At 32.6% G+C, this 11,099-nt stretch overlaps 1 protein-coding gene across 1 annotated transcript; it reads right to left on the bottom strand.

Annotated features, from left to right (window-relative positions):
• Positions 1 to 1,850: 1,850 nt before the first annotated feature.
• LOC130934194 (uncharacterized) lies at positions 1,851 to 3,782 on the bottom strand. Its single transcript, XM_057863782.1, has 4 exons — positions 2,650 to 3,782; positions 2,254 to 2,565; positions 2,061 to 2,166; positions 1,851 to 1,961 (listed from the first exon to the last, which is right to left on the bottom strand). Exons 1-4 carry the CDS (start codon positions 3,780 to 3,782, stop codon positions 1,851 to 1,853), a joined length of 1,662 nt encoding a protein of 553 aa, XP_057719765.1.
• Between the last annotated feature and the right edge of the window lie 7,317 nt (positions 3,783 to 11,099).

Genomic DNA, 11,099 nt, shown 5'->3' with positions numbered 1-11,099 from the left:
ACTATCTGAAGCTACATATATTTAAATCATTGTTACATAAACTCGTAACACTTTTTCTACATTCATTTTACGTTAAAAAAAATTCACAAGTTACTTGTAAACTATATATATGTAAACTCATGTGAACAAATTTACCAAAATGATTTACTTGATTACGCTATTGGCATTTAAAAATTAAGTAGGGAATCATGGATATGAAAGAAGAAAATAAAATCAAACTATGATATTTATGAAGTTAAAATAAAGTTCAAGAGAACATAAATCAAAGTTACTCCTCTTTGAAGTTATGCCTTACTAAACCTAAATCAAGAATAAAGACCAAACTCATTAAACTAAGGAAATCAGCGTAACTGTTATAATAAAAGATCAAACTTTCTCTCCAACGTCGTATTGACCTGGCAAAAAAAACTCTGTTATGAATCTATAGGCTTCACGTTTTAGAGGATCTGATATTTCATCTCCATACCATGGCAATTTATTCAGATCAAAGCACCTTTTCTTAACATGTATATCATCTTGTTTATCTTGTTGGTCTTCTAAAGTTTTATCCTCTTCATCCGAAACCTTATTCAGATCAAACTGCATGGATCTATCGATTGCGACAGAGGATACATCATCTAAATTGTCCTCTGATCAGACTCTTCTCCATCTAGACTGTCAGGAACTATTTCTCCGGAATATTCAGGTAAGACTTAAAATATCAACATGCACATAACAGAATGAGTATACATAAAAGAAATTGAGAACTCTGGAGTCATTAAATACTAGCTTAGAAAAAAAACCAAACTACAAGATGCTAAGACAATTTTATTACTAAACGCAAATTTTTGACAATTACCATCACCCTTGTTAGTAGTTTGTGCAATTTTCTTAAACATAAGCTCTGTAGCAATTGTTGTGCTTGTAGAGGATGACGAAAAGTCCTCATTTTTCATCAATTCTGTTCCACCGTCATGTTATGTTCACTATTGTTTTCAAAACGTAACACTAGTGAAATTATATTACGTAATACATAGCAATATTATAAAAAATGCAACCCTAAGAAAAACAACAACTATAGAAGGAATAAAGATTTAACGTAAACTAACATTTCCATATTAAAATCGATGAAAGAACCAAAAAGTCGACTTTTACTCATGAGGATTCACAATAACATAAATATTTAACTGCAAAAGAAAACTACACAAGTGTAAAGTAACCAAAGAAAATAACGTACAATGCTGAGTTTATTTAACTTAGTTAATGACAAAAAGATCATTTTTAAATCACATTAAAATGCTTCATACGAAGCATTACGCGACATCATCGAAATTCTCTGAGGCATTTTCTATGAGGTCTTCTATATCTTCCTCCCTTGTCAACAGTAAATTTCCAATGTCACCTTCCGCTGACATGTTCAACCCTGGCTGTGGAGAAAAACCAACTTCAGCTTCTTCATTCTCTTCTCCCATGTCATACAAATCCCTTGGTTTCACATGAACCACAACACTCCATTCTTTAGCTACTTCATCATTCACATAGTATACAAGCTGAGCTTCTGATGCCAATATATACGGTTCATCTTCCTCACGATTACCAGTGTGTATTGGACGAGAAAAATTAATGCTAGTAAGCCCCAAGTGGTCTTGTTTGATGCCTCTACTGGTAGTGGTATCAGCCCAAACACATTTGAACAATACCACTGTGAAGGAACAGCTGTAATTCAGTTCAATTATGTCTACAATTTTTCTGTAATACGGAACACCACCAACAGCCACTCTATTATCACGCATGCTTGCATAACTTCTCGTATTAGATGATACATATACTCCACTATTTTGTGTTTTCATCCCGTTTTCCTTTGTGACAGTTCAAAACTTGTACCCGTTAACATTATACGCCCCAAAACGTCTGGCCTGAATCATGGGACCGCACGCAAGCAACTTCAGCTCTTTCGATTGAATAGTACTTTCCAGAAGAACCTGGAACCACATAACATTCATGCTTTATATTAAAGTCGGTTTTAATATAGTACTAATTCCAGGCTAAAAAAACATTGGTCAGGTTAGTATTCTGTCAACCTGAGCATTGAACCACCGAGGAAATTCTGCATGGACGACACTATCAATCTTAGCTGGGGACCTTGTCTGATGACGCATGCTTCGCTTTGTCTTTTCCCTAAATGTACTTTATTGTAGAGAAGAAAATTAGTCCAACTAGAAACTGGGGTAAAAGAGTTACATTGGTGTTTTAGAAATACATGCGTATACTTACTCAAGGAACGGAACTACGGCATCGCAGTTGACTAGCACATGACGATGAGCTTGATGTTTTTCCATTGGAGTGAGTTCGAAATGCGAAACTGCCCCTAATGCCTTGCTAATAGCTGGGAAGATACTCTCCCCTAAATTGTGAGGAACGTCAACAGGCTCATCGTCAACTCGCCCTGGTCGGTTGATTCTAGTCTTAATATTATCCAAATACCTAGAACAGAAAGTCAGGATTTCCTCAGATAAATAGCCTTCTGCAATTGAGCCTTCCGGTTGTGCTCTATTACAAACATATTGCTTCAGACGTCCTAAATACCTTTTATATAAATACAATAAAATGCTCAGTATATACACAATTAATTGATTTGAATGTACTAAAGGGGTTTATCAGTAAGCTAACCTTTCTATTGGATACATCCACCTATAATGTACGGGTCCACCAAGAGTAACCTCATCAACGAGATGCACGGTGAGGTGAACCATGACGGTGAAGAAGGATGGAGGAAAAATCATTTCCATTTGACACAAGGTTTGCACAACATGATTCTGAAGCTCAGCAAGCTGCATAGGATTTATGGCTTTTCCACAAAGTTCTCGAAAAAATGATGACAAATTTGCAATCACATTGGACACCGGACTCGAAAGTGAAAACTTTACCAAAATTGGGAGTAATTGTTTCATCAGAATATGACAGTCATGACTTTTCAACCCAGATAACTTGCGCTGTCGTAAATCAACACAACGAGCAACGTTGCTAGAGTAACCATTTGGAAATATCACATTCTGCAAAGTCTTCAGGAAAATATCCCTCTGTGAATTTGACATCGCAAATATTGTAGAAGGATATTTACCACCTTCCCCCGGCCATAATTCAGGCATTATACCCATGCATTGTAAATCTCTGCGAGCTTTAAGACTGTCCTTTGATTTGCTGCTATCGGTTAAGATAGGGAAGACCACATTGTCACACACGTTTTTCTCTATATGCATCACATCGAGGTTATGACGCAACATCTGATCCTCCCAGTACGGGAGGTCAAAGAAAACACTCTTCTTCTTCCAATGTGAATCATCTTCATCCGCATCCTGGCCATTGCGTCTTTTTTTAGATGTCACACTTGAACTCTTTCCAAATGAAACGTGCACATTAGACTGTTGCCTCAATACATTTGTTTCGGATAACTTCTTTGGCGGATCTCTACTTTCGATCTGCCCGTCAAATCTATTCCGGTCTAGTCTGTATTTGTGTCCCTGATTTAAAAAGCGTTGATGGCCCATGAAACACCATTTTTTACTGTCTTTCAGCCGATGTGGCTTAGCATCCAAGTTACACGTAGGACAGGCTAACCCACTGTGCATATTCCAGCCAGATAGGTTTCCCAATCCTGGAAAGTCGCTGATAGTCCACATTAGTGCCGCACACATCTTGAAAGTGTTTCCCTCTTTGGCATCGTAGGTTTCAACGCCATCCCATAATTGCTTCAACTCATCTATCAAAGGCTGCAAATAAACATCTATGTCGTTACTTGGCATTTTTGGCCTAGGAATAAGCGTGGATAGAATGAAAGATGTCTGCTTCATGCAAATCCAGGGTGGTAGATTATACAGAATAATTATCACAGGCCAGATGGAGTACTTTGTGCTCATATTCCGAAAGGGATTAAATCCATCGCTCGCCAAGGCTAGGCGAACATTGCGCGGATCCGCCGAAAAATTAGTATACTTTGCATCAAACTTTTTCCATGCTTCAGCGTCCCTTGGATGCCTAAGGAAACCATCGTTATTAGACGCCTATTTATGCCATAACATATCACTCGATGTCTTGCTGCACATGAATAACCGCTGCAATCGTGGTATGAGGGAAAAGTAACGAAGGGTCTTGGCTGCTATAAGTTTTCCATTTCTCTTCACTGGTACGTTGAGCCTAAAATATAGAGCCCTTTTTAGTCTTCTACTTCCATCTTGAACACCCACATTTCTTGCACCTAGTCAGGTTCGCATCATCACCTCGGTACAGCATACAATCATTTGGACAAGCATCTATCTTGGCATATTCAATACCCAGCTTTCTTATTGTCTTCCTGGCTTCATACACCGTCTTTGGAAGTTTTGTTTGTTCGAATGCGTCCCGCAGTAAGTCAAGAATCATTGTCATTGCCTTGTCACTCACACCGCACATACACTTGATATGATAAAGCTTCACTAAAAATGATAATTTGGAGTACTTTGAGCATCCGGGATATAACTCCTGTTCTCCATCTGACAATAGATCGTTAAAATCCCGTGCTGTGCGACTTGGACCTTCATACAGGCTCGGTAACACGTCTTCATCATCTTCTGCATGTCTGATTGTTGTGAGTCCTCACTCCCATGTTGGATAGTGAAATTGAATGTCTCGTTGACCATTTGGTGCATTTGATTCACTTAGGATATCAGATTGTCATCTACTCGTCCCAATCCAGGCCTCTCTTCAACCGGCTTCTCACCATGACGCACCCAAATAGTATATCCAGGAGGAAATGGTCGTAACAACATATGATCGTATGTATCCTCTCTTGTTTGCATAAGTTGAAACCTGCATTTAGGACATGGACACTTTATCATGCAATCGGAGGATGCATTCACAAACGCAAAGTCTAAAAAATGGTTCAGTCCTTGCCTATATTCCACACTACTCCGTGATTTTAAAATCCAGGTTTTATCAATATCTAGTGTAGTATAAAAATATATCGAAACAATTAATAGTGACATAAGAAAACATGAGAAAACAAAAAAAAACCGATGACAGTATAAGTAATGTGCAAATAAAAAACATTGTGAAAAATGACAATTACATTTTGAACCAAAATTTAAGATAATAGTTATAGTTATCATTGTTTAGTAATGGGAATAAGATGAAAAAGTGCTATAATTTTTCAAATATTTTATTAATATATTTTATGATATTTTTATTATTTTTTGTTCATGTGAATTCTTTTTGTTTTATCTTTTATTACATTGTATTTATGTTGCCTATGAATTTTTTTTATTTATTTTATTCACATGAATTTAATTTAGTTTTTATCGTATTTTTTTTGTTTATCTGATATATGCTGTTGGTTTTATGAAATTTTTATTATTTTATATCTGTATGATTTTTTTCTATTTTTTGATGTACTCTATCTTTGTTTTATATTACTTTATTTATTTTTTAATTTGACTTAGTAAAATTTGTAATTGTAATTATTATATACTACGTTTATTATAAAAAATTTGTATAATATAAACTATCATCCTATAAAAAAGGACAAAATAAATAAAAAATTAATTATAAGTAACAATAGAGTCATAAATAATAAAAATTTATAGTCCAAACTAATTCTAACTTAACGAGTATGGGTAATACTAGAAAAATTTTCAAATATTTTTTTGTTTAACATTATAAAATTTCTTGTACACTCTTTCATATTTTTTAATATATTTATTTATTTATATAATAAATATTTTTTATATTATTTTTGTGAGGTTCTGTTTTTGCATGTATATAAAAAAATATTTTTAATTGATGTCTCTTTTAGTAATTTTTCATCTAAAAGTAATTTTGATTAGTATAATCTAAACTATATTTATTTTACTATATTCAATGTTGATCCCAAATATTGCCAAACATAAATCATGTTAACCTAGTCTTAATTTTTTATTGAAATCAATTTTGTGAATATAATTTTATGCAAACTCACGTTTGCAAACTAAAAATCCAAACACACACTAAATCCTTTTATATATTGTGATAGAATTGGTTTCAACAACAAAAAAATTGAGCGAAGATAATATTTACTGGAATTTTATAACTTGCAAAAATTATTACACCATATAATAATTAATAACATAATTTTAATATAAATAATACTATTAATATTAAAATATCCTTATAATATAATAATATTATATGTTGTAAATTAATATACGGATATTTAATAGTTATAAAATATAAGCAATGATTGTAATAAATTATAATTAATATAATATTTATAATTACATTAATAAGGACCTTAATAGTTATAATATATATAATAAAAAATATATTGTAAATTATGATAAGAATAATATTATGTTCAGTGATAAAGATATTATTTATAAATATTTATACAGATATTAATATTATAAATATCTATAGCTATTATAAACTACGGCTGTTATACGCAATTATGCTTTTAATATATGTATACGTATTATAAGTATAATAATAGCGATTTATAGTATAAGAAATATCAGTAATTTATAATTATTACTTATTTAAGCGCATAACATAATAACGATTGCTAATTATGTACATTACTTATACCGATATTTTATTATTTATATGAAATCTTAAAATTAATTTCTATCATTAATTTTGGTCCAACATTGTAATGTTTTGATTTTTATTAATTAAAAAAAAACACTAAACCTAAAGGACTATCCGCAAGCCCCACACACCTCCTCGGTCCCAACTCATGTTCCCTCTATTCTGAAAATTGAATTGAGAAAGAAACAAAACCTAGCCACCAACGCCCTCTCTTAACCCCTTCCGTAGCCATCGCCTAGCGCAGCCACCGCACCCCCACCGCTTTGCAGCCCCCACACTCCCGAGCTCGCTTTGTCGCCGTGGGTCGCACCGCTACGCTACTCCTCGTCGTGGGTCATTGCCAGGTCGCTGCTCCTCGCCGTGGGTCGTCGCCGCCTTTCGGATCCTTGCCGTGGGTCTTCGCTGTTCTTTCCTCCTCGTCGTTTCTGCTACTCCCCTCATCCTGGCGCCGTTTCTTCTTCTTTGCTCCGTACCGTGTCCCACAGTCATTGATTCTCCGTCGTGGCTTCTCTTTTTCGCTTGGCGTCTCGCAGTCAAACCGGCTACCTTTTGTCGTGGCTCAAGTCTCTAGTCTCTGCTTCAACCATCGCAGGTCTCAGAGCTCAAGTTTCAATTCTCTTTTTCTCTGCTTCAAGCCTTCAACCCTCTCAGGTTTCAAGTCTCAGTCTCTAACACTCCATGACTATATTTCCCTGACTCTATCCCTATGAAATTTCAAATTTATTCTGAACATACATATGATGTATTATTGATGATTCTACTGAATTTTGAGATGTTAATATTTTGAATTTTTATTTCAATTCAGTCTATTCATATTGAGTTAATTCTACTGATATTGAATAATTTCTATTGATATTGAATTTTTGATATTGACGTTTTGCTTTATTTGTTCTCTTAATTTATTTTGATAATATTATTTGAGCTGCTGTGTTAAGGTATTGATCATGAATTGTATTAAACTTTGTGAATATTGTTAATTTTTATATGCTATTGTGAGCAGATTTTGTTAGTGATATAATTTTTTCGGTTAAAGATCTATTTTTTGAAAGGGAGTTTGTTTTGATTTAGACTGAGTTTAGGAAAAGTATAAAAAAGCTTTCAAATAGAACATACATGAGACGCAGAAAAACAATGTTACTTACCTGGTTGAAGATCCATATAATTGGCTTTTACTGTGCAAATTAAGGACTTCAACAAACTAAAAAACAAAAACCGAGTTTCGTCGTGAGAAAGGAAAACGATTTAATGTGAAACAGTTCAAAGTAGCATATATAAAAATATTTATAGAGAAACTCAAATAGAGGAGAGCCAGATAGGTGAATTTGGCTTCAGAAATTATTTGTGCTGAAATTGAGTAAACTGATTGCATTGCTTATTAGTGAAATTTATTTAATTGAATAAGCACGTTTATAACATTTGAAAATCACATATTTTTGTAATAGATTATTTCAACAAACTTTTAAAATTATACCAATATTCTCTATTTTTATGTTATCCTAACCGTTTAAATCCATTTAGATTATGCAGGTGGTTCATTTTACTTTTTTAAGAATACAATAGTTAACTTGTTTAAGTTAATATGGTAACTTAATAACAGATTTGGTGCAACAATAAAGAAACAGGTACATTGCATAATAGAAATTTAAAAGTGATTTGAAAATAATCTAACAAACTATTTCAATTGATTAACGTTAAATCTGATTGTCAAATGTTATTGTGATCTTGTTGTGATCTTATCCTATTTATCCTCATTTTCTATTTTATCCATACACCCCAAAATTTCTATATATCTGAAACTCTCCTATCAGTTGCACTTCATTCTGAGCAGGTGAGAGACCTCTCCATTTCAAACCAGTTACGTGAGTTCAGTTTCCTTTCTGTTCGAGAGTTTTTTCTGTTGCTGAACATCCCATAAGATTGTCTTTCCACAGTTAAGGTACGTTGTTTTTCTTCTTATATTTATAAGTTTTAGGAGCGCATCTGTACAATCAATATTATAATCAGTACTAATATAACAAAAAAAATTTATAAAAGTCTAAAAAAATAAAAGTATACAAAATTCTATTGAAAATATATCTAAAATCGATATTTAACAAAAAAAACTTTATATGCTTTGTTCATCTATTTATATAGGTCAACACCACTGTATACATAGATAAAAACTTTTCTTTAAAAGTTGTCCTTTATTTATTAACAATAAGGTAAAATTAGAAAGCAACTATTTAATTAATGTTTAATTAGCTATATATGTTTAAATTATATGTTGTATACCTTATCATCCCCTGTTGGAAGATGACTACGTATAGTGATCTGATCTTTGCAGCAAAAGACAGATCAGTAAAAAATAAACCTCAAGAGTAAGCATGTTTCCGATACCAACTTAGGTGACACACGTTTCCACGTAACAAAAACTAACAATAGTTCAACATTAGTAAAACTAGTGAGAATAAAATTTTCCGTGCTCATTCTCCAAGCCTAGATGAATTTGAAATCTCATTAGTTCAACTGATGAAAGGGATCGGCTCCTTCGTAATAAACCAGGATAATGCTCTGTAGTCTATAATTTCAATTTTTTGGTGGATAGAAGTCCTCTATTGATGTGAAAGCTCTTTAAAATTAGTCTCATATATGTGACTTACAAGTAATGGAATCAAATCTGATAAAGGTTCTATTCATTTTCCGGAATATCTACCCACAAGTAACATTTCATAGAACATCAGATTACAAGTTTTGAACTTTATGCTGAGCTAGATAAACACTAATCACAAGATTCCATTTTCCACCCCTCTCAAACAAACTTTCTGGCACCGCTTTTTATATTCATAAAATTGAATCTAGTATTCTTCCATTTCAAACGAACAGAACAAACCCAATCATAATTGCAACGTAGATATAAGAGCTTAGCAATTTGAGGGAGTAATTTCAATTTCCAATTGGGTGAACTACAGATCTAGAATTCAAAGATTATCCAAAAACGAATGTTGGTCTCTTCTAAACCGTTGAAACAAGTAAAACACTTTTGGCTCAGACGACTTCACTTAATTCTTTGTTTTCTGGAAACTAAAGCCATCGCTTTATATGCCTAACAATCTATTCCACCTAAATGAGAGGGAGGGTAACGTCAGTTTTTATTTGGATAATGACATTGACTAAATACTAACAGCTTATCAATTTCTCAAGGATTGAGCATCCAATCATTGCAAATAAAGGCATGAAACTTGATGATTTTTTGACATTATATAATAATAAACATAGATCCTAGCTAGTGCTTTTATCACATGCCACCGTTTTGATAGATTCAGTTTAGACCCTGCCAAATTTTTTAAGTAAATAGATAAAACAAATAAAGCATTATTGTCGTTGGTTAAGACTTAAGAGATGGCAATGCCCGAGCACTGTTTGATTGGAATACTTTGATGTGTGAACTTGCATCTTTAACATGATTCTGCAGGAGAAGAACAAGATCTTAATATTTACTTGCAAGTGACGTAGAGCTCGAAAGGTTGTGAACTAAACACTAACATATATTAAAATAGAGTATTTCTATATATTATTTAATGCAAATGAAAGTTAGACAGCTTAAACGTTAAAGAATACTAATATTATCTCCCATCCCTTTTTACAATAAGTCAGGAATCATGATTACTATCAAATATAAACATCTAAAGCAACGACAAGACTTAAAATTTTATTAATGTGTGTTTTTCTCTTCTTTTCTTTTTGTGTCGTTGGGTATTGTCTTTGCAAGCAAGTTAAGATCATTAACATAGGGGATCTTATCCGTAAGCAGTTCTAAGTGACAGTGATTAGATACTAGCTTTGAAAATGGAAGGAAGTATTAGGGGATCAATGAATTAATTAATAATAGTTAGTGCCTCACTCTCGTAACTTGAATTTAATGTTTGCTATCACTCTATTATGAAATTAAACCAAAATTTTAATTATGACAGGTTATTTCAACAAACTTTTGAAATTAAAGCAATATTTTAATTATTTCAATAAATTTTTGAAATTAAACCAATATTTTAATTATGACACATTCAAATTTATTGAGAAACCTGTTATTAATCCTATTAAATAGTACGACTTCAACTAACATTAAAAGTAATGCTTGTTTTTTATTTTAAACTAATTTAATTAGACTTAGTTGATTATGTTGTTAATTTATTAAAAAAAATAAATTCTAATATTCTATCAGGCTATGATGTATCATGTAATGTGCCTTATAATGTTCCATATAGATTTTATAAATTTGTATTCCCTATTTTGGGGTATAATTTGTATTCTCTATTTGCTTTATGCGTTTTTTTACGCTGTGCTTGTCATTTGTCTACTAGTATCATTTTTTTGGAGTATTCATGCTTCAACTAAATGTATACTTTGCCAAATTGCTATATAAAGAAGTGTGTGTTTGTTGCGCTTTACTGTTATGAAACTTGCAAATAAAGTCACTCAAGGTAATTAAACTCCTATATATAGCAGAGGAACACTGAGCTTAATTAAAGTGTCAAGATAATTATTAT

This window comes from Arachis stenosperma, chromosome 6 (genome assembly GCF_014773155.1).
Source record: "Arachis stenosperma cultivar V10309 chromosome 6, arast.V10309.gnm1.PFL2, whole genome shotgun sequence".
NCBI classification, from domain to species: Eukaryota; Viridiplantae; Streptophyta; class Magnoliopsida; order Fabales; family Fabaceae; genus Arachis; species Arachis stenosperma.
This window is presented reverse-complemented; position numbering and strand designations above follow the sequence as displayed.